The sequence below is a fragment of the Moschus berezovskii genome, chromosome 6 (assembly GCF_049115385.1).
Source record: "Moschus berezovskii isolate FMDL1 chromosome 6, NW_MosBer_1.0, whole genome shotgun sequence".
NCBI lineage: Eukaryota > Metazoa > Chordata > Mammalia > Artiodactyla > Moschidae > Moschus > Moschus berezovskii.
In genome coordinates this window covers 123,748,722-123,766,076 of record NC_142465.1, presented here as the reverse complement: position 1 = coordinate 123,766,076, position 17,355 = coordinate 123,748,722, and the positions used below count along the sequence as shown (strand labels likewise).

General features: G+C 57.2%; 1 protein-coding gene across 7 annotated transcripts in view; it reads right to left on the bottom strand.

Annotated features, from left to right (window-relative positions):
• The window catches only part of SHANK3 (SH3 and multiple ankyrin repeat domains 3), a 50,989-nt gene that overhangs the window by 28,664 nt on the left and 4,970 nt on the right, over positions 1–17,355 (bottom strand). For all 7 annotated transcript variants that reach the window (XM_088837606.1, XM_088837608.1, XM_088837609.1 and 4 more), the window contains exons 5-13: positions 16,877–16,985; positions 16,650–16,801; positions 16,390–16,557; positions 16,199–16,315; positions 15,744–15,821; positions 14,911–14,977; positions 9,012–9,279; positions 5,799–5,992; positions 4,674–4,787 (exon numbers count right to left, since the gene is read on the bottom strand). In XM_088837606.1, coding sequence (XP_088693732.1) covers positions 4,674–4,787; positions 5,799–5,992; positions 9,012–9,279; positions 14,911–14,977; positions 15,744–15,821; positions 16,199–16,315; positions 16,390–16,557; positions 16,650–16,801; positions 16,877–16,985 — 1,267 coding nt within the window. The remainder of the gene's footprint in view (positions 1–4,673; positions 4,788–5,798; positions 5,993–9,011; positions 9,280–14,910; positions 14,978–15,743; positions 15,822–16,198; positions 16,316–16,389; positions 16,558–16,649; positions 16,802–16,876; positions 16,986–17,355) is intronic.

Here is a 17,355-nt window from a genome sequence, read left to right as displayed (position 1 = left end):
GAGCAGACCAAACAAGGCCAGGGCAACCACAGGGAGAGCCAACGAGCCCCAAAACTCAGGGCAGAGAAGGTAAGCACACACACGTGAGTGGCCTGGAGCCGTGGCCAAGCGCTGTGTTCAAACAGGCATATGTCTGTGTGGCCTGCAGTCACGTGCCCGTGGCTGTGCGCGTGCGTGTCTGTGTGTGCAAGTGCGGGTGTCACTCCACATACTCTGATGCTCGGCGAGGAGGCAGCCTTATGTCTTCAGTGTGTCCCTCACCACAGGCATGCTCACCCTCACAGGGCTTTTGCTCCGGATCGTTTCTCTGAGTGGGCAGGGAGGGGTCCCCCTGCCTGCTCTCACTGCCTCCCACAGAGCCTGACCCCATCATGCTCTCCCTGCAGAGCTGGCCAGCTACCTGCTACTCCAGCTCGGCCCTGCTGATGTCCTACAAGCCAGCAGGCCCCAGCCCACACCTCTAGTCACAACCGCTCTGCTCCAGACTGACTTCTCCCGCGGCCTGTGCGCTGGACTCTCCAGCACCCTTGCACGCACTCCTGCCTCCGGCTTCCCAGGACCTCTGCTCCAGCTTTCCAGCTCCACCACCACCTCAGATTTCATCCCTCAGTTCCTCCTTCCTTCTCTACCAGCTTAGCATTTCTCAAGATTAACTTATTCGTTAAAGAAACATGTACTGAGCTCCTACTATGTACCAGGCTCCGCGAACACAGCAGAGAACAGAAAGAAGCCTCCACCCTGCGCAGTTTAGTCCACACTGCACAGCTGAAGAGACAGAGGAGTCAAGAACCAGGGACACACAGAGCATTCCAATGCGGGCAAGCAGCAAGAGAAAGCAAGCAGATGGGGACGCGGCGGCTCTAGGTGGACACGGGAAGGCCTCACCACGAAGGGAGGGCTGAACGAAGGAAAGAGGGCATAAGGGAGCGTCTCTTTATGTGGGAAAGGGCCTTCCGGGGGTGGGGGTGCTCAGGGCAGAGTCACGCCAGGTGCCAGCTCGGGGTTTTCAAGGAACAGTGGGCAGCCTGGGCAGCTTCAGCAGAGGACTCAGAGACAGCAGCAGGGAAGGAGAGCCGAGAGGGGCCCACGCTTCTGGCGGCCGGCCTCCTCCACTGACTGTGAGCTCCCTGCAGGCAGGAGCTGTGCCACGTTTCTTCCTGCAAACCTAGCACCAGGCGTTCCGAGTGCTACCTGGGAGGGCAAAGCGGAAGACAGCTGACCGGCTGGCTAGTGGACAGCTGGATGGCGCAAGGGACAGACGGAAGGGCGGGTCAAACAGTAAATGCGTATATAAGTGGGTGGAGGGAGAGAGTGTGGGGTGGGGGCTTGCTGGGTGAGTAGGTGGACGGCAAGATGGCTGGGTGAGTCCAAGGACAGAAGGAGCAGTGGCGGGAGAGGAAGAAGCAGTCGTGTTACTGTCAGAAGACAGATGTCGGGAAAAGCACTGATCTGCATTTCAGAACCCACAGATGTTGGGAAAAGCACTGATCTGGATTTCAGCACCCTACCAAACTTGTGTGATTCTCTGCACGTCAACAGTCCCTTTTGGCCCTCTCCTTACAGAGCAGGACAATTCACTTTGGAGGCCCCCTCGGTTCTGACGGCCTGGAGTTTCATCTCATGGCTCCCTCCCAAGTGCTCGAGTCTCTCTCCCCTCTGCAGCACACCCGCTCCCACCACCCTGCTGTCCCCAAAGCCAGGCCTCGCCCAGCTCCAGTGGGGCCCAGACCACTCTCCCCTCCACCACACCGTTCTACACACTGACCCAACTCTGGAAATGTTCAGTGCCTGACTGCAGAAGGACCGCCCCCACCCCCCAAAAAAAAGAACCTCTGCAGATTACTGGCCTCCTATTTTTATATTTATCGACCAAACACAGTATATTTATTACATAAGCAAATTCATTTTCCAGTTTTATTAATCAGACATGTAAAAGCCAACTAAAGTGAAAACACATAGCATGGTCCCCCAAGTACTGGAAGGAAAGGGAGAGGAGGGAGGAACCAGCAGAGCCACAGCCCAGTGTCCCACAGCAGCCTCCAGAACACTCAGGGCCGCCCCCAGCTTACCCCTACCAGCTCACCCTCCCTGCCTGCACCTGCTCCCTTCACCCAGACAGGCACCGTGGGAGCCATGCTCTGCTGACCCGGGTGTCGCCTGGCCCACACGTGTTGGCAGTGTCCCCTCCTTGGCCTCTAAGTTCCTGCTCCAGCCTCAAAAACAGATCCTTCTTTGGATCTGGGCCTGTTGGAAGCAGGTTTGTGTTCCTGGGCCGCCCTCTCACCTCTGGCAGAACTCAGCCCTTGGGTCCCAGACCAGAGGCTCTGTCCAGAGCAGCTGGGCCAGGTCTGCGGGTGAGGACAGAGGTGATTCCCACCCACCAGCAGGCAGCCTGGCAGGCCTGTCTCCCTGCCAACCTATGAAGCACTCCCACCTACCCAGTACCCTCTGACCCGATCAGATTGCAAAGCCCAGAGCCCCAGCCCTCGTCCAGGGGCCCCACCATTGCCCAGAGGCCTACAGCCCCCTCAGCAGGGTATTCCGAGTCCTCTCCCTTCTCCACAACCCTGGCCCAGCCCTGCCCTCCCCGGCTCCATCTCCTTGCTTTGTCCTGCCTGGACCATCACCCTAATCCTATATGAACGGCACAGTCAGGACAGCAACCCCTGCCCCCAGACTCCTCCTCCTGTGACACCGCCACGAACTAACAGTCCCTGGTCCCAGGACCCCTGCCTCCAGCCCCGCCCCTGCCCCATTCAGAGTCACTGACACCAGAGCCCGGGAAGTGTGGCGGTTACAGCACAGACCCTGCAGCCCACTGCCTACACTGCAAACAAGACTCTGCTCCTTGGACTGTGGACCCACCCTCCCAGAGATGGACTAACAACAACTGTCCCCACCTCCCAGGCCTGCTGGGATGAACCAGTGAATTATTAGGTGTCAAAGAGCGAAAAACCCAGCCAGGCATCCTGACACTGCTTGGAGCACGCTGGGTGCCAGCACGTGCAGAGGCAGCAGGCCATGCCACACTCTGACCAACAGGCTCTGCCTCACCCCGTCAGCTGACCCCTTGGCAGGCCCCAGCCACCCTTCAAGGCTCAGTTCAAACAACCCCTCTGCTTTAAAGCCCTCTCTGACTCCTTCAACCAACTCAGGGAGCCTCCCTGGGCTCACGCCGTCACAGTGACACCACAACATGCCTGCTGGAGCACAGCACACACCTGCTCCTCGCTCGGCGCAGAGCCAGCCCCTGTGATCCCAGCTCCCAACACAGCATCCAGCACATGCCAAGCACCTAAGAAACGTTAGATGTTCTCAAATTCTGAGTCCAGTCCAGACCTCTCTCCCTTCCTCCCCAGCTTCAGACTCAGCTCCAGCTGCCCCTGGACCCACACAGCACTCAAACCAGAACCTTCATTCCCCACCTTACGGGGGAGCAGAGAGTTCCTCCCTAAGCAGGTGTGGAGGCTTCCTCCCGCCTCTCCGATCCACAGTTGGCACCAGCGCCCAAACTGCTGAAATCATTTTCCACCTCAACACACCACCCCACCTGCCCACCCTGGGAAGATTAGAGGGGATCATGTCCCTTCCAGGCTCCTAGCCACAAGGAGAGCCATGAGGGCAAGGTGGTGAACAGCCAAGGATAAGAGTAAAGGATCCTTTCCAGGAGTGGATCAGTGGCCACGTTCCACCCAGGGCAGAGGCCCAGGCCACACGGTGGGCTGCCCTGGGGAGATTCTCACCCCAGGATGAGGAAGCACGGCAGCGCTGGGTCTGAGCCCCTCGTGCGCAGAAGATGGATGCATGCGCCCTGCGTCCAGACACACCATCAGTGAGCACCACGAGCCACCGCTCAGGAGGGGGCTCCCCTGTCCCACTAGCTCTTGGGGCCAGAAATAATACCTGCGGGTCGAGAGGCCTCCAGGGCTTGCAGTCAGCTCTGGCTGGAATTTGAAAGGACCAGTCTCTCCTTTCTACTGGCAGGACCGCCTCAGATCCCAGCACCCAGAGGGCTCCTTCCTGGAGGGGCAGGTGGTCAGCCGGGTCACACGGAGGCTGCTGGCCAGCCCCAGGAGCCACGGCCTTTGCCCTCGCGTCCTCCCTGGCGGCTAAGCATGCGGTCGTCCCCTGCCTTTAGACCACCCTGGCCCCGGGGCGCCCGGGGCGCCCGGGACAGCCCCTCTGGGCCCCGCTGGCCTCGTTTCCTCCTGGCTGGCCCAGGCCTCGCTGCACTGCCCACTTGGACAATCTGTCCACTTTGGAACAACGCCTCTTTTCTCACACTGACCTCCTTACTTGCTTGCCAGCCACACAGCAATCACACACTCCAAGTACCCAGCGCTGATGGGAGAACCTTGTCTGGGGAGGAGTGTGGTCACGAGAGCCACATGGGGGATCCCAGACTGGTGCACGTTCACAGGAGTGCATCCTGTGGGCATGTCACAAGTGTCTCCACAGCTGTCCAGGGTCCAGATGTACACGCGTGTGTTAGCAGTGTGGGGTATGTGGCATGTCTGTCATGTACATGAGTTTGCATCTACTTCTGTGTGTTTGAATTTGTTCTAGTCTTTTCTCTGTGAATATAATCTGGGTTTGCCTGCAAACAAGAGCAATGGGAAGCTGGAAGAGGCGGCGCCCTCAGGAGCAGCCCAGGGGAAGCAGGGGTCACTCACCGTGCCGGCTGTCATACTGTCTCATCTGCACTTCCTCCACGCAGTCAGCCGGGAACCAGCCCGTGCGGCCTTTCACGGTCCCCTCCCAAAAACCGCCCTCCCCAATGCTGAGCACTGGGGGGACAGAAGCCAGACAGGCTGTCAGGGCAGAGGGGCGCAGCCGGAGCCCACCATCTCCACTATCACCACCCAACCTTCCCCTCTCTCTCCTTCTCTTCCCTTCCCTCCCTTCATCCTCCTGGCTTCTTCCCTGGGAAAATTTTGGGATCCACATGGAAGAGAGAAAAGAACAGATGGGCACAGCACAGGATGGGCATGTGGGGGACACAGAGATGCACAGATGGACACGCCCGAGGGGGGACAGGAGGCAGAGGCAGGGGCCACAGTCCCGCTCCTGAACCAGCTCCCATCCTCGCACTGGTGCCCATCCCAGGGGCCAGTGCCAAGAGCTGAGGGTCACTGTGCTGTGGCCAGGAGACTGGGCCCCATGATGGGCCATGGAGAGCTGACCAACACAGCTGCTTCTTCCTCAGGCTCCCTGGACAGAGGGCACTCATGAGGGGCTGACCCTACTGATAACAGAGGCCCCATAATGGGAGGAGCCTGTCACAGCACAGGATCCCCTCATTACAGACACCCACATAACTGTCAGAGATACCCCTTAGAATGGCAGAGAATTCCACATATCACAAACGTTTCCAATGAAGAAAGTCCCAGAAGTGACACAGGAACCCCATAATTCAAGGAAGCTCTGTAACAGGATAGGGTCCTACGAACATGAGAACCCCAACACCACCAGCTCCCGGAACGACACAGAAACACCCTCGTGAGGAGAGGAGCTCCGGTGGTGACATTTTGGGGAGCCCAAGATGACAGAGGATGGAGAGAAACCCACATGACAGGAGCCCCATAAAGACAAACAGCCCTCCCTTCACAGTGACACCAGGGATCCCCAGTGGCACAGACATCCCATAATGACCGCGGCGGCTCAGAGTTCCCGGGGACACCCCTGATGACAGACCCTCCACGGTGGCCGAGAAGCCGCCGGGCGCCCAGAGCGGCGCCGCGCACCCCAGGAGGCCCGGCGCCGCGCCCCCCGCGACCGCGCCCCCCGCGCCCCCTCACCCTTCACGGCCTCGCCGCGGTGCAGCGGGATCTCGCCCTCGCCCTGCGGGCTGTGCGCCTTCACGGCGATGAACTTGCGGCCGGGGACTGCGCTGTAAAGTTTCCGCTTCGGGCCCCGGGGCGGCGGCGCGGGGGGCGCGGGGGCCGCCGGGCCGGGGCCGGGCGCGGGGCCGGGGCCGCCGGGCCCGCTCGGGCTGTAGACGAACACGTAGGTGACGGACGCGATGCCGGGGGGCAGCGGGCACGCGAAGCCGGCGCCCGGGGCCTCCATGGCGCGCGGCCCGGCCCCGCCGCCGGCCTCACCGCAGCCGCCGCCGCAGCGCCCGCCGCCCGCTGCCCGCCGCCGCCGCCCGCCCGCCCGCCGGGGGCCCGGCCCGGGGCCGCTCCATGGGCCGCGCCGCCGCGCCCGGCCCGCTCCCGCCAGCGCACGAGCCGCGCCCGCTCAGGGCTCCGGGGCCGCGGGGCTGCGCTCCCGGGCGCGCCGGGCTCGCTCCATGCCGCGGCCGCTCCGCGCGCCCCGCCTCCTCCGCGGCCCGGCTCCTCCCTCTGCGGGCGGCGGGCCCGGCTCCCTCCTCTCCCCTGCGGCCCGGTCGCCGCGGCCCGGACGCGGGAGAGGCCACCGGGCCGCGGAGGGCCACGGCGCGCGGGGGGAAGGCGGGGGAAGGGTCGGCCCGACGGAGCAGCGCGGGGACACCGGCAGGCGAGGCCGGCCAGGAGAGGAGGTCCGAAGGGGCTTCGGACTGGAGAAGAGCGTCTCAGAACCGGTTCAGGGTGCGCCGAGCCTCCAGGAGGGGCTCCCCCGGCGGGCCCGCGCCCCGCTCCAGCTAGCGCCTTGGCCACCACCTCACACCGTGGCCGCCGCGAGTGCTGGGCGCCGGAATCCCCCTCTGGACCTGGGTCCGCTCCTCCCGGACATCCGCCTCGGATGCTCATGGCCTCTCCACGCTGACCGCCTGGGCACCAAGCCCGAGGCCTCAGCCCGAGGCCTTCGCCTGCTCAGAGGCCTGCACCGTCTCCCTAGCACCTGGGCGGACCACGTCCACAGTCTTCGCCAACAGCCAGGCTCTCGGAGGCGAGAATTAGCTGCGCTTCAGTGATACGGCTGGTGCCTCCCTTTCTCTGCCCTGGCCGTTCCCAGAACCTCAACTATCCCTCTCCTGCTGGTCTGGCCAACTGTGAAGTTCCCGCTCAGCTTCGAACACAGCCTTCCCTGCCCTGCTCTGTGAGGCGGGTGGGGACGCTGACATTTCAGGCCAGGCTTTGCCAAGAGGGGGCGCCACCTCCCCCACCTCTGTGCCACCCCCGCCGACAGCAGCTCAGACTCAAGACACTTCCTCTCCTGCAACCAAAGGTGATCTCCCACTGAGGCCCTCTCCCTCCAGAGTGTGCCAGACTTCCTCAGCCCACTCTTGGCCGCTCACTGGGAGGCTCCCTTACCTGGATCATTCCCCACTTAATTGCTTCTGAGCCCTGGGCCCCAGCTGTCAGTGTCCTGAGACTTTTAGAACTCCCTGCTATTAGCCCCCACCACGGTTGGCACCCTAGGCACCTACTAAATGTTTGTTGAAAAAAGAGTAATAAAAATTCTATTCTCCCCACAGAGCAGTGAGCTGGAGCCCCACCCAGAGCAAGTCTTAGTTTGTGTTTGCTAAAAGGCTGAGTGAATATACAAAAACCAAATGAAAGCAGGGCTTCCGCACAGCTTCAACTCAGGAGCAGACTCTGCAGAACTGAGACATCCCAAAGTTTGTTCTTTTAGCCACAGGGCTATGCAAAATTTGGGGGGAGAACTGAAGTGATCTGGGGCAGGACAAATAGCCTTGCAGTCTGGGTAGGGACACAGAAAGACAGAGAAGACATCACAGGTCAAGGCTGTATGAGCAGGGACAACAGCAGAGGAAGAAGTGGCTTTTATAAAATCCTGTTGCACCCCAAGCCCTCTGCTGAACGCTCACACTTAGCGAGTTTGGGAATCAGGTCTACCTGGGGGCAAGTGAAGCTGCTTCCTAGCTCTGTGGCCTTGGCCAAGTCATTTACCCCACCTGAGTGTGAGGACCCTCATCTGTAAAACAGAGCATAGCCTCATACAAGGTCAAGGTTAAGTGAGATGATATACACTATGCTGTTCGGCCCAGCTGTCATGGTGAAAACAAAGTGCTATTTATGTAACTCTTTCATTCAACATGTCTCCGGAGCACCTTCTATGTGACTGGCTCTGGAGCAACTGCAGGAAACAAGAAAGACAGCTCCTGCCTTGAAGGTGTGGGAAAGAGAGAGGCCTTAATCAGCAGTGTTGGCTTGTTCTGTGGGCCAGGGGTCCAAGTAGGGAACCTTCACTGCCAGGCTCCAGAAGGCTTCCCAAAGGAAAGGTTTTGGGTAGGATCAGTCACACCTAACTGATGAGAAACCCATGCACAGAGTGGCTGGCTAATGCGCTCAAGGCCACACGGGCAGCTGATGGAAGTGCACTGGACTCTGACCGTCTGTAGCCGTCTGTCTGACCGTCTGTCTGACCGTCTGTAGCCGTCTGTCTGACCGTCTGTCTGACCGTCTGTAGCCGTCTGTCTGACCGTCTGTAGAGCCAGTAACCACCTGTCTGTAACCCGTCTGTCTGACCGTCTGTAGAGCCAGTAACCACCTGTCACTACCACTGCTCGGCTCAGTGGGGTTCTAGCCCAAGAGTCTAGGGGGGCTTCTGCCCAGGCTTTTGCTGTAAGTTCTGGGAATGACTCATGGTGAAAGGTAAAGAGGAGAACCATGGAGGCCTGTGGTTATACAGGGCCAGAAGGGTTGGGGAAAAACCAAAACTCTCCTCTGGGAGCAGGCTTGGGGTCCACCTATGGATCTGCAGCCCTCATGGAGAGGACATGCCAGTCCCTAAGCCCTTAGCACAGTTCACCCAGCCCTGCCTCATCCCAGCCCTCGTCCTCCTCCCTGGCACGAAGCTTTCTAAACCACAGGTCTGACCAGACCCTCTCCTCCCAGCGCCCTCCCGCAGCTGCCCACTGCCCTCAGCACAAGTCTGACTGCAAACAGAGCTCAGTGTGGGGGAGCCTGCTCCAAGCCAGGGGACCTCACCGTTTTCCCTTCCCCACTGGGGGAGGCCCCCACCCAAACCTCAGCTCATCCCTGCAGAGCCACACCAGCAGGCCTCCCCAAGCCGCTTGCCCGCCCCACGCCGGCCCTTCAGGGCTCAGGCCCACCTCCTCCTACCTGATCTCGCTCTGGCTGCCCCTGCCCGTGGCGGGGCCGCCGTCGCTCTGCTGGTCCCCACCCCGGTCCCGGTCCTTCTCCTGCAGTCTCTGGAGCAGCAGCTGGTGGGGGAGGCTCCGCAGCGACGGCCCGGGAGAAGCTGCCGGCTGCACCTCGCCCTTCAGGTTGATGTCACTGGCTGAGCGCTGCAGGGGCCGAGGCGAGGCCAGGGCGCTGGGTCCAGCCAGCCGCCGCCGCTTCGCGTAGCTGGGGGTTTCCCTGAATGGCACTGGGGAGGGGGAGGGGACAGGTGAGACTCCGGGCGACCAGATTAGGGAACCAGCTTGTCCTGCTTTGCCTGGCACCTCCAGATTTCAAAAGCAAAGTCTCCTGTCCCAGGGTCTGTCTCAGTCCCAGGCAGAACAGGTCAGTGGACCACCCTGTGACTGAGGCTGGGATGGCTGGGAGAGGGCAGGGTCACATACCAAGCTGCCTCTAACTCTAGCTTCAGAGGTAAAAGCCTGCCCTTCCTGTCAGCCAGATGAGGTTTCGGGACTGCTTAGATCTGCTCTTGGAACTGCCCATCTCACAGGCTTCCAGAGAGACAAAAAATCGGCCACATGTGACAAACCTCACCAGACTACCACTGTATGGAACTATTTGCAGTTGACTATCACCAGAGAAACTCTAATTCTAGACCAGGGGTTGGCAAACATCTGTAAAGAATCAGATAGTAAACATTTCAGACTTTGCAAGCCATTCAGTCTCTGTTGCAAGGACTCAGCCCAGCCACTGCAGTGTGAAAACAGCCTCAAATAATATATATGAGCAAATGGGTGTGGCTGAGTTCCACTAAAACTTTATTTAAATAGCAGATGGTGATTAAAACATGATCCAACTATATGTTTTTACAAAAGAGTCACTTTAGATCCAAAGATACAAGTAGGCTTAAAATAAAAGGATAAAAGAAAATATTGCATGTAAATAGTAACCAAGAGATCTAAGTAGCTACATTAATATCAGACAAAATAGACTTAAAAAGTATTAAGAGAGACAGAGGACATTATATTTGATAAAAGTGTCAATTTGTCAACTAGATTAACAATTATTAACATATATGTAACAAACAACAAAGCATCAAAATATATAGAAGCAAACATTGATAAATTTGGAGAAATAGACAGTTCTACAATAATATTTAAGACTTCAACACCCTGCTTTCAGTAAGGGATGGCGCATCCAGAGAGAAGATCAGTGAGAACACGGAAGACTTGGGTCAGTGAGGCCTAACAGACACATACAGGACACGCCACAAAGCAAGCAGAATACACGTTATGCTCAAGTGCACGTGAAACACTCTCCAGGATGGGTCATGTGTGAGGTCACCAAAGAAGTCTCAATAAATTTAAAAAGACTGAAATTATACAAAGGATCTTCTGCAGAGACAATGGAATGAAGCTCGAAATAAATAGCAGGGGGGAAAAACCTGGAAAGTTCCCAAATATGTGAAAACTTAAACAATGCTCTTAAACAACCATATGTCAAAATAGAAAGTATAAGGAAAATTGAAAACACTTTGAGAAAATAAAAACAAAAAGACAACACACCAAAACACGAGATGCGGCAAAAGCAGCACTAAAGGGGAAATTCGTAGCTGCAACAGTGACAATGAAAAGGGAAATCTCACAAAGGGGGTGGGGAGCCTCAAATCAATAACCTACGGAAGGAGCTAGAAGAAGAGAAGCAGCGCAAACCAAAGGAAGGGGGTCGTAAAGGCTGCAAGGGGCACACAGAGCAGAGATGAGAAACACAGAGGGGATCAATGACAGCAAAATCTGTTTCTTCAAAAATGTCAGTAAAATCGACAAGGCATTAAGTAGACTACGGGAAAAATCAGATAAGGCGGCACAAACAACTGAAAACAGCAGTGAGGACTCAAGTGTCACTACCTGATGTTATGCGATTAGAAAGGAGTATAAGAGGACGCTATGAGCAACTGCATGCCAACAAATCAGATAAACTAGGTAAGGTGCACAAATGTTTAGGAAAACGCAAATTACCAAAACTGACTCAAGAAGAAATAGAAAATCTAAACAGACCTATAAAAAGCAAGGAGACTGGATCAGTAATCACAAATCTCCCAACAGAGAAAAGTCCAGCATCAGATGGCATCACTAATGAATTCTACCAAATATTTAAAGAGGAATTAGCAAAATCCTTCTGAAATTCTTCCCAAAAAAAACAGAAGAGGAAGGAACACTTTCTAATGGATTCTATCAGCAATTTAAAAACGATCAAAGACCTTGACTTTCCTCCAAAGAAGATATACAAACATCCAATAAGCACATGAAAAGATTCATCAACAGCTGTTAAGAAAATGCAAATCAAAACCTCAATGAGATACCTCTTCAGTTGGACTAGAATGGCTATAATTTTTTTAAGGAAATAACAAGTATTGGTGAGGATTTGAAGTATTTGGAACCATCATGCATTTCTGGTGGGAATGTAAAATGGTGAAAAACAATTTAGCAGTTCCTCAAAAAATTAAATATAGAATTATCATATGACACAGCACTTCTACTCTAAGTATGTACCCAAAGTAAGTAAAAATGGTATTCAAGCAAATACACTTCACACATGTCCATACAGCAATATTCACAACAGCCAAAGGATGGAGTCACTCAAATGTCTACCAAAGGATGAATGGAGAAACAAAATGCCACAGAGACAAACAGTGGAATGTTATTCAGCCATGAAAAGGAACGAAGTAGTGATACATCCTACAAAATGGATTACGTCGGAAAACATGCCTCAGCTTGTTGGAGGAAGCCGAACACCAAGCGTCATTCCACTTACATGAAATATCCAGAACAGGTAAATCTATATAGACAGAAAGTATGTTAATGGTTGACAGGGACTGAGGGAGAGGGAAATGTGGAGTAATTGCTTAATATACACAGAGTTTCCATTTGCAATGATGAAAATGTTATGGAATTTAATAGAGTTGGTTGTGAATGTCTTAAATACCGCTAAATTATTCAATTTAAAATAGTTAATTTTATGTTACATGAATTTGATTTTAACTGAAATTTAAATCTTTGATTTTAAAGCCTCGATTAAAATAAACAACAGACAGAAGGCTGGATTTGGCTTGGGGGCACTGTTTGCCAAGCCCTATTCTAGACTCGGGTTATGCAGACCAGCAGCCTCACCTCCAGCTCCTTAGGAAATCTCAGGCTCCACCCAGACCCTCTGAGTCAGAATCTACATTTAAGTAGATCCCTGGGAGACACAAATGTACACTGCAAAGTGAGAAGCACTTTCCTAGGGCACTCTTCAAAAGCAGTCCGGGACAAGTCAGTGAGAAGCGTCCTTCAGAGTGTGTACAGCAGAGGCGGGAGGAGGGCCTGAGGACCCAGAGGCAGCCCGAGGCAGCAGGGAAGGAAGCAGAGGTGGCTGCTCCCAGGCAGGGTCCCTGCTTCCTGCGGGTCGGTCTAGGGGGGGCCGGGGGGCTGCCAAGAGGCTTCCAGGTGATCTGTCCCCTGAAGAGTGACGACAGGATCAGCCTACAAGATCCCTCCAGGTGGCTTCGTGCCGGAGGAGAAGGAAGGCTGGCTGGGCAGAGCCTCCCTGCTGCTCCTCCTCTGTTTGCAAGTCCCACCTGGGTCCCCAGGTTGCAGAGAGAAAGGCCACTGACTCCCAGAGGGAGCATGCGCCGGGGCAGGGGGACAAGGGCGGATCTCCAGATCGCTCTGGTCTGAAGACAGGCTCTGCTGTCAGTCCCTCCGTGCCCGGGGTTTCCTCCTCTGTTAACAGCAATCACTCACCAGGGGCTTGTTGACAGGGTTATCATAAATGCTCAGAATATACTCCCCTGTAGCTCAGGCGTATCTGGCTGTGTCATCTGAGTGTGTGTGTGACACCTGAGCTAAGGGAACGTGGCCAGCAGAGCTGATGCCAACAATGGCACTCACTGATGTGGCCTCTCAGCTCGGCCACAAATGCCTGACCCCAGCCAGGTGAGCGCAACCTGGACCAGCCAGCCAGAAGCTGACATGGTGACCACAAGAGCCCCAGCATCTCTGTCCAAAGAGGAGTGGCAGCTGAGGCCTTCCTGACTCTCAGCCTGGACCACAGACAAACCCCCACCCTCCCTCCAACCAGCAGGACCAAGGCTACCTGCCAGAGTGCAGACCCATGGAATCAAATACTGCATAAGGTCAGCGGGGGAAGGAGTAAAAAACCATAAAGGACTTTATTTTACCTAAGGAAACTAAGGCACAGACGTCCCAAGGTGACATCACAAGCAGAAGATACAGCCCCACACATCCAGAAACCAAGCTTGTCCCAGGCTGACGACCTCCTCCAAAATAAGTGGCAGCCCCAAGCAGACCATAACTGGAGCCCTTGCTCCGCCTCCCACCCCAGTTCAGACCTCAGCTTCACCACAGTTCTCTCCCAGGCAGGGCCTGGACCGCAAGTCGGCACCATTTCATTAGCTCAGTTACGTGCTCAACACGCATCAGCTGCTGCTGCTGGAGGGGACGGGGTCTGCCCCATCACAGACCCCTGACCCTGCTTGGAAACAAGGGGCTCACAACCAAGCCTCACTGCCGGCAGGTCTGTCAGGGGAGCCTATATACGAAGACTCCTTAAACATGAACTTGACCTTCTCCTAACCGTAACCGACCATAACCTCACATGAGAACCGACAAGGATTCAGACCCTGGGGCCGGCGGCAGCCCTTTGCTGTCCACTGTCACTTTAAACTTTGTAAAAATGGGGGCATCAGATACTGCAGTGCCAACAGAGAGGGAAGCCTGGGAGCCTATGTTCCCAGACGAGCCGTGGGCAGAAAGCCTTATTGGCCCATGGCAGAGGGAGCAGAGACGGGGCTCACTCTGTGGCCAGGTGGCTGGAAGGGGCAGGCAGCCTCTGGCCAGAAAATACTCTTTTCAGGAGGAGAGGCCCACCCCCAGCCACTCCACATGGGGAGGGGAGGCTCAGGATTTGCGGGACAGCTTCCTGGCCAGCCCCACAGGCAACACTGCCCTGGGAGAGGGTGGCCCCTGAGGCCTGAGGTTCAAACTAGACAGCAGCTCCTGGGTTCCCTCTGGGGCATGTGCTGGGCCCCCCCAAAGCACTGGCTGCCGAGTGCTCAGAGCCCCTTGTCCCGAGACGGCTGCCACCCTTCCCCACATGCATCCCTACCACTGCGTTTTGATTTCTTCACACACTCATATAGGTGGTCTTGTCGTGTAAGGAAGCTTGCTGTGGGCCACGTAAAGTGCGTTATGTTTCCAGCTGAAGGGAAACACTGAGTCTGTGATGGAGTTCCACTGCCACATGTCCTCTGCTGGCCCTTCACATGACTCACAGGAAAACAAACCTTGACCTAACTCCAGCCCTGCTTCCAACCTAAGCTGATCCCTAAATCCACAGTGGTAACAATTACAATTGAGGGCAGGAAGAGAAGGGGACGACAGAGGATGAGATGGTTGGATGGCACCACCAACTCAATGGACATGGGTTTGGGTGAACTCTGGGAGTTGGTGATGGACAGGGAGTCCGGGTGTGCTGCGGCCCATGGGGTCGCAGAGTTGGACACGACTGAGCGACTGAACTGAACAATTACAACCATACCCTTAAGGCTGACCTGACTAACCGTGGTCCACAGCGTTCACCCAACCGTGACCCTAACCTGACCCTCTGTCACCTGCACAGGCCCTCCGCTCAGCCCCATGTTCCCTATGCCTGCAGGGCCCACTAATGGGACCACTCCCAGTCACACTGGGAGAGTTGGAGGAAAATGCTCTGGGTTAGGGACTCCCTTGTAACAACCCCACTCACTCTTGCCCTGTTGGGCCCCAACAACATCCACAAGTCCACATCGGCAGGGCCCTCGGTGGGCAGAACTCACCAACGTCCGAATCTTTGTGGGTCTTGATGACCTCCGCGAGCTCAAAGTTCCCCGCTATGATGGCCACCTGGCAGGGGGTGGGGGGGGAGGCTCAGCAGCACAGACTCGCCTCCCCTCAGCCCTGGGGGCTCCCTGAATGCCCAAGCGGGCTCGTCCTCGGTTGGGGGCCCCAGGCTCAGACCTTGGCCCCTGTCCGACCCACCGCCCCAGTCTGTGTGGGACTAAGGGGTCTCTTGAGACACAAGACTCTCAGAGCTAAAGCTGGAACACACTGGCCACCCTGCCCATTCTCAGAATGGCCCCTCCACATGCCTGCTGTCCCCACGTGACCTGTGAAGGCCCCTGAATGGACAGTCACGGGCCAGGCCGGCTCTCCCCACGTGACCCGTGAAGGCCCCTGAATGGACAGTCACGGGCCAGGCCGGCTCTCCCCACGTGACCTGTGAAGGCCCCTGAATGAACAGTCACGGGCCAGGCCGGCTCTCCCCACGTGACCTGTGAAGGCCCCTGCATGGACAGTCACGGGCCAGGCCTGCTCTGCCCACGTGACCTGTGAAGGCCCCTGAATGGACAGTCACAGCCCACACCTGCTCTCCCCTGGCCTCAGAGCCCTCTGACCCTCTTCTCCTCTCCCTGGAAGGGGGCCCGAGAGAGCCGAGAGCCGGGCACTGCACTGGCTCACCCCCTTCCTCCACCTCACCCTGGGATGACCCTGGGCCCAGAGCTCCCTCACTGCTTTACAGGGAATAGGACAAGGTCCAGAAAGACCAAGCCACACAGAAATGGAGAGGTGTGCCCTGGGGAGCCCCGCGCTCCTGCAGACATTCACGTACCTGGAAGGCTGTCTGGCTGTTGTAATTGCGGACATCCTTGTTGGCTCCACGGAAAAGCAGGACACGGGCACAGCTCTCCTGCAGGAAGATTGGAGGAGGGGTCACAGCTGGGGACAAACATGCACACTCAGGGCGCAGGGCACACACAGGGCCCACGGCTGCGTGTTCAACAGACACACGTGGAGCACAGGGACGAGCAGGTCAGGTGTAAGTATGCAGGTCCCAGCGAGCCCAGAGAGCCCAGATGCACACAATGCACATGTGGTTGTTCAGAACACACACATATGACACGCGTGTCCAGGGAAATGATGGGCACACAGAGACCTGCAGGGCCACCCCGCTCACTGCAGGAGGCAGAACACGCAGCTGGGGAGGTCCACGGGGTCGGCCGTGCACACACGAGGTCCCTGTGTGGCATCACCCATGCGCACACGTGTGCAGACACACAGACCGACCTGGTTGTAGAGGGCGCAGATGTGCAGGGCCGTGTTCCCAGAGGCGTTCTGAGCCCCCGTGTCGGCTCCGTAGAACAGCAGGTGCTCCAGATGCTGCACGTGCCCGAAGCGGCAGGCCTGCAGGAGGGGGTTACTGCTGGAGCTGGACCCGCAGGCCGGCCCCGGGGCCCTGGCCCTGTGCCCCCACCTACCTGGTGGACTTCCTGCCAGCCGTTCTCGTCGGTGGTCCCCAGCTGAGCATGATCGTGCAGGAGCAGCTCGCAGCAGAGGGCATCCCCTCCGCCCAAGGCGCTGTGGTACAAGGGCGTCAGACCGCGGCTATCCTTGTAGTCCGGGGAAGCGCCCAGGTCCAGCAAGGTCTGAGGGCAAGAACCTCAGTATTCATGCCAGGCCAGCCTCTTTCCGCTCCCGGGTCCTACGACGCTCCGGCGAGGGCTGGGCCTGCACTGACCGTCAAGGCGGCCGCGTTCCGCTGGCGCGTGGCGCAGTGCACAGCCGTGAGCCCGTCTCGCGTGCGGAAGTCCAGGTGAGCGCCGCCGTTCTTCAGCACCTTCAGCAGGTCGGTGGCGTCATCCAGCTGGGCGGCCAGGCTCAGCGGACACTCTGGGTTCAAGGGACGGGCGAAGGTCACAGTCCTGGCCATCCCCAGACGGTGCCCCTCCCTGATCTGCTTCTCACCTCCCGAGTCAGGATCGTGGAAATTGGGGTCCAGCCCCTTGTCCAGCAGGCGGGCCACCTTGTCCGTGCTGTGCAGCTGGACGTATTCCATAAACTTCTTCAGGTTCGCCTGGAATACAGCCAGCCATCCTGATCAGCCCACACTTGATGACCATCATCTGACCATCACCCACGTCCCCCAGGAAACTACCGTGCCCCTCAGTCTGACCCAACAGCATACACCACAACCTTCTCCCTTTCCCGTGTTATCCTGAGCCTGCACTCCCACTGTGGCCCCAACCCCAGAGCCACTGGATCCGCGTGCTGCTGCAGGCCCTTCTTCGCCCCCCAGGCCCAGCTAAGTGAGTTCCCTCCCTCAGCCTCAGCCTCTGCCCTGGCTTCTCTCCCTGGCCCTGATGCCCCAACCTGTCCAGCCTGGAAAAGCCTGAAGCCACATGGGCAGGAGCCAGCCGGGGGCAGCCCGCACCCCGCTCCCAAGG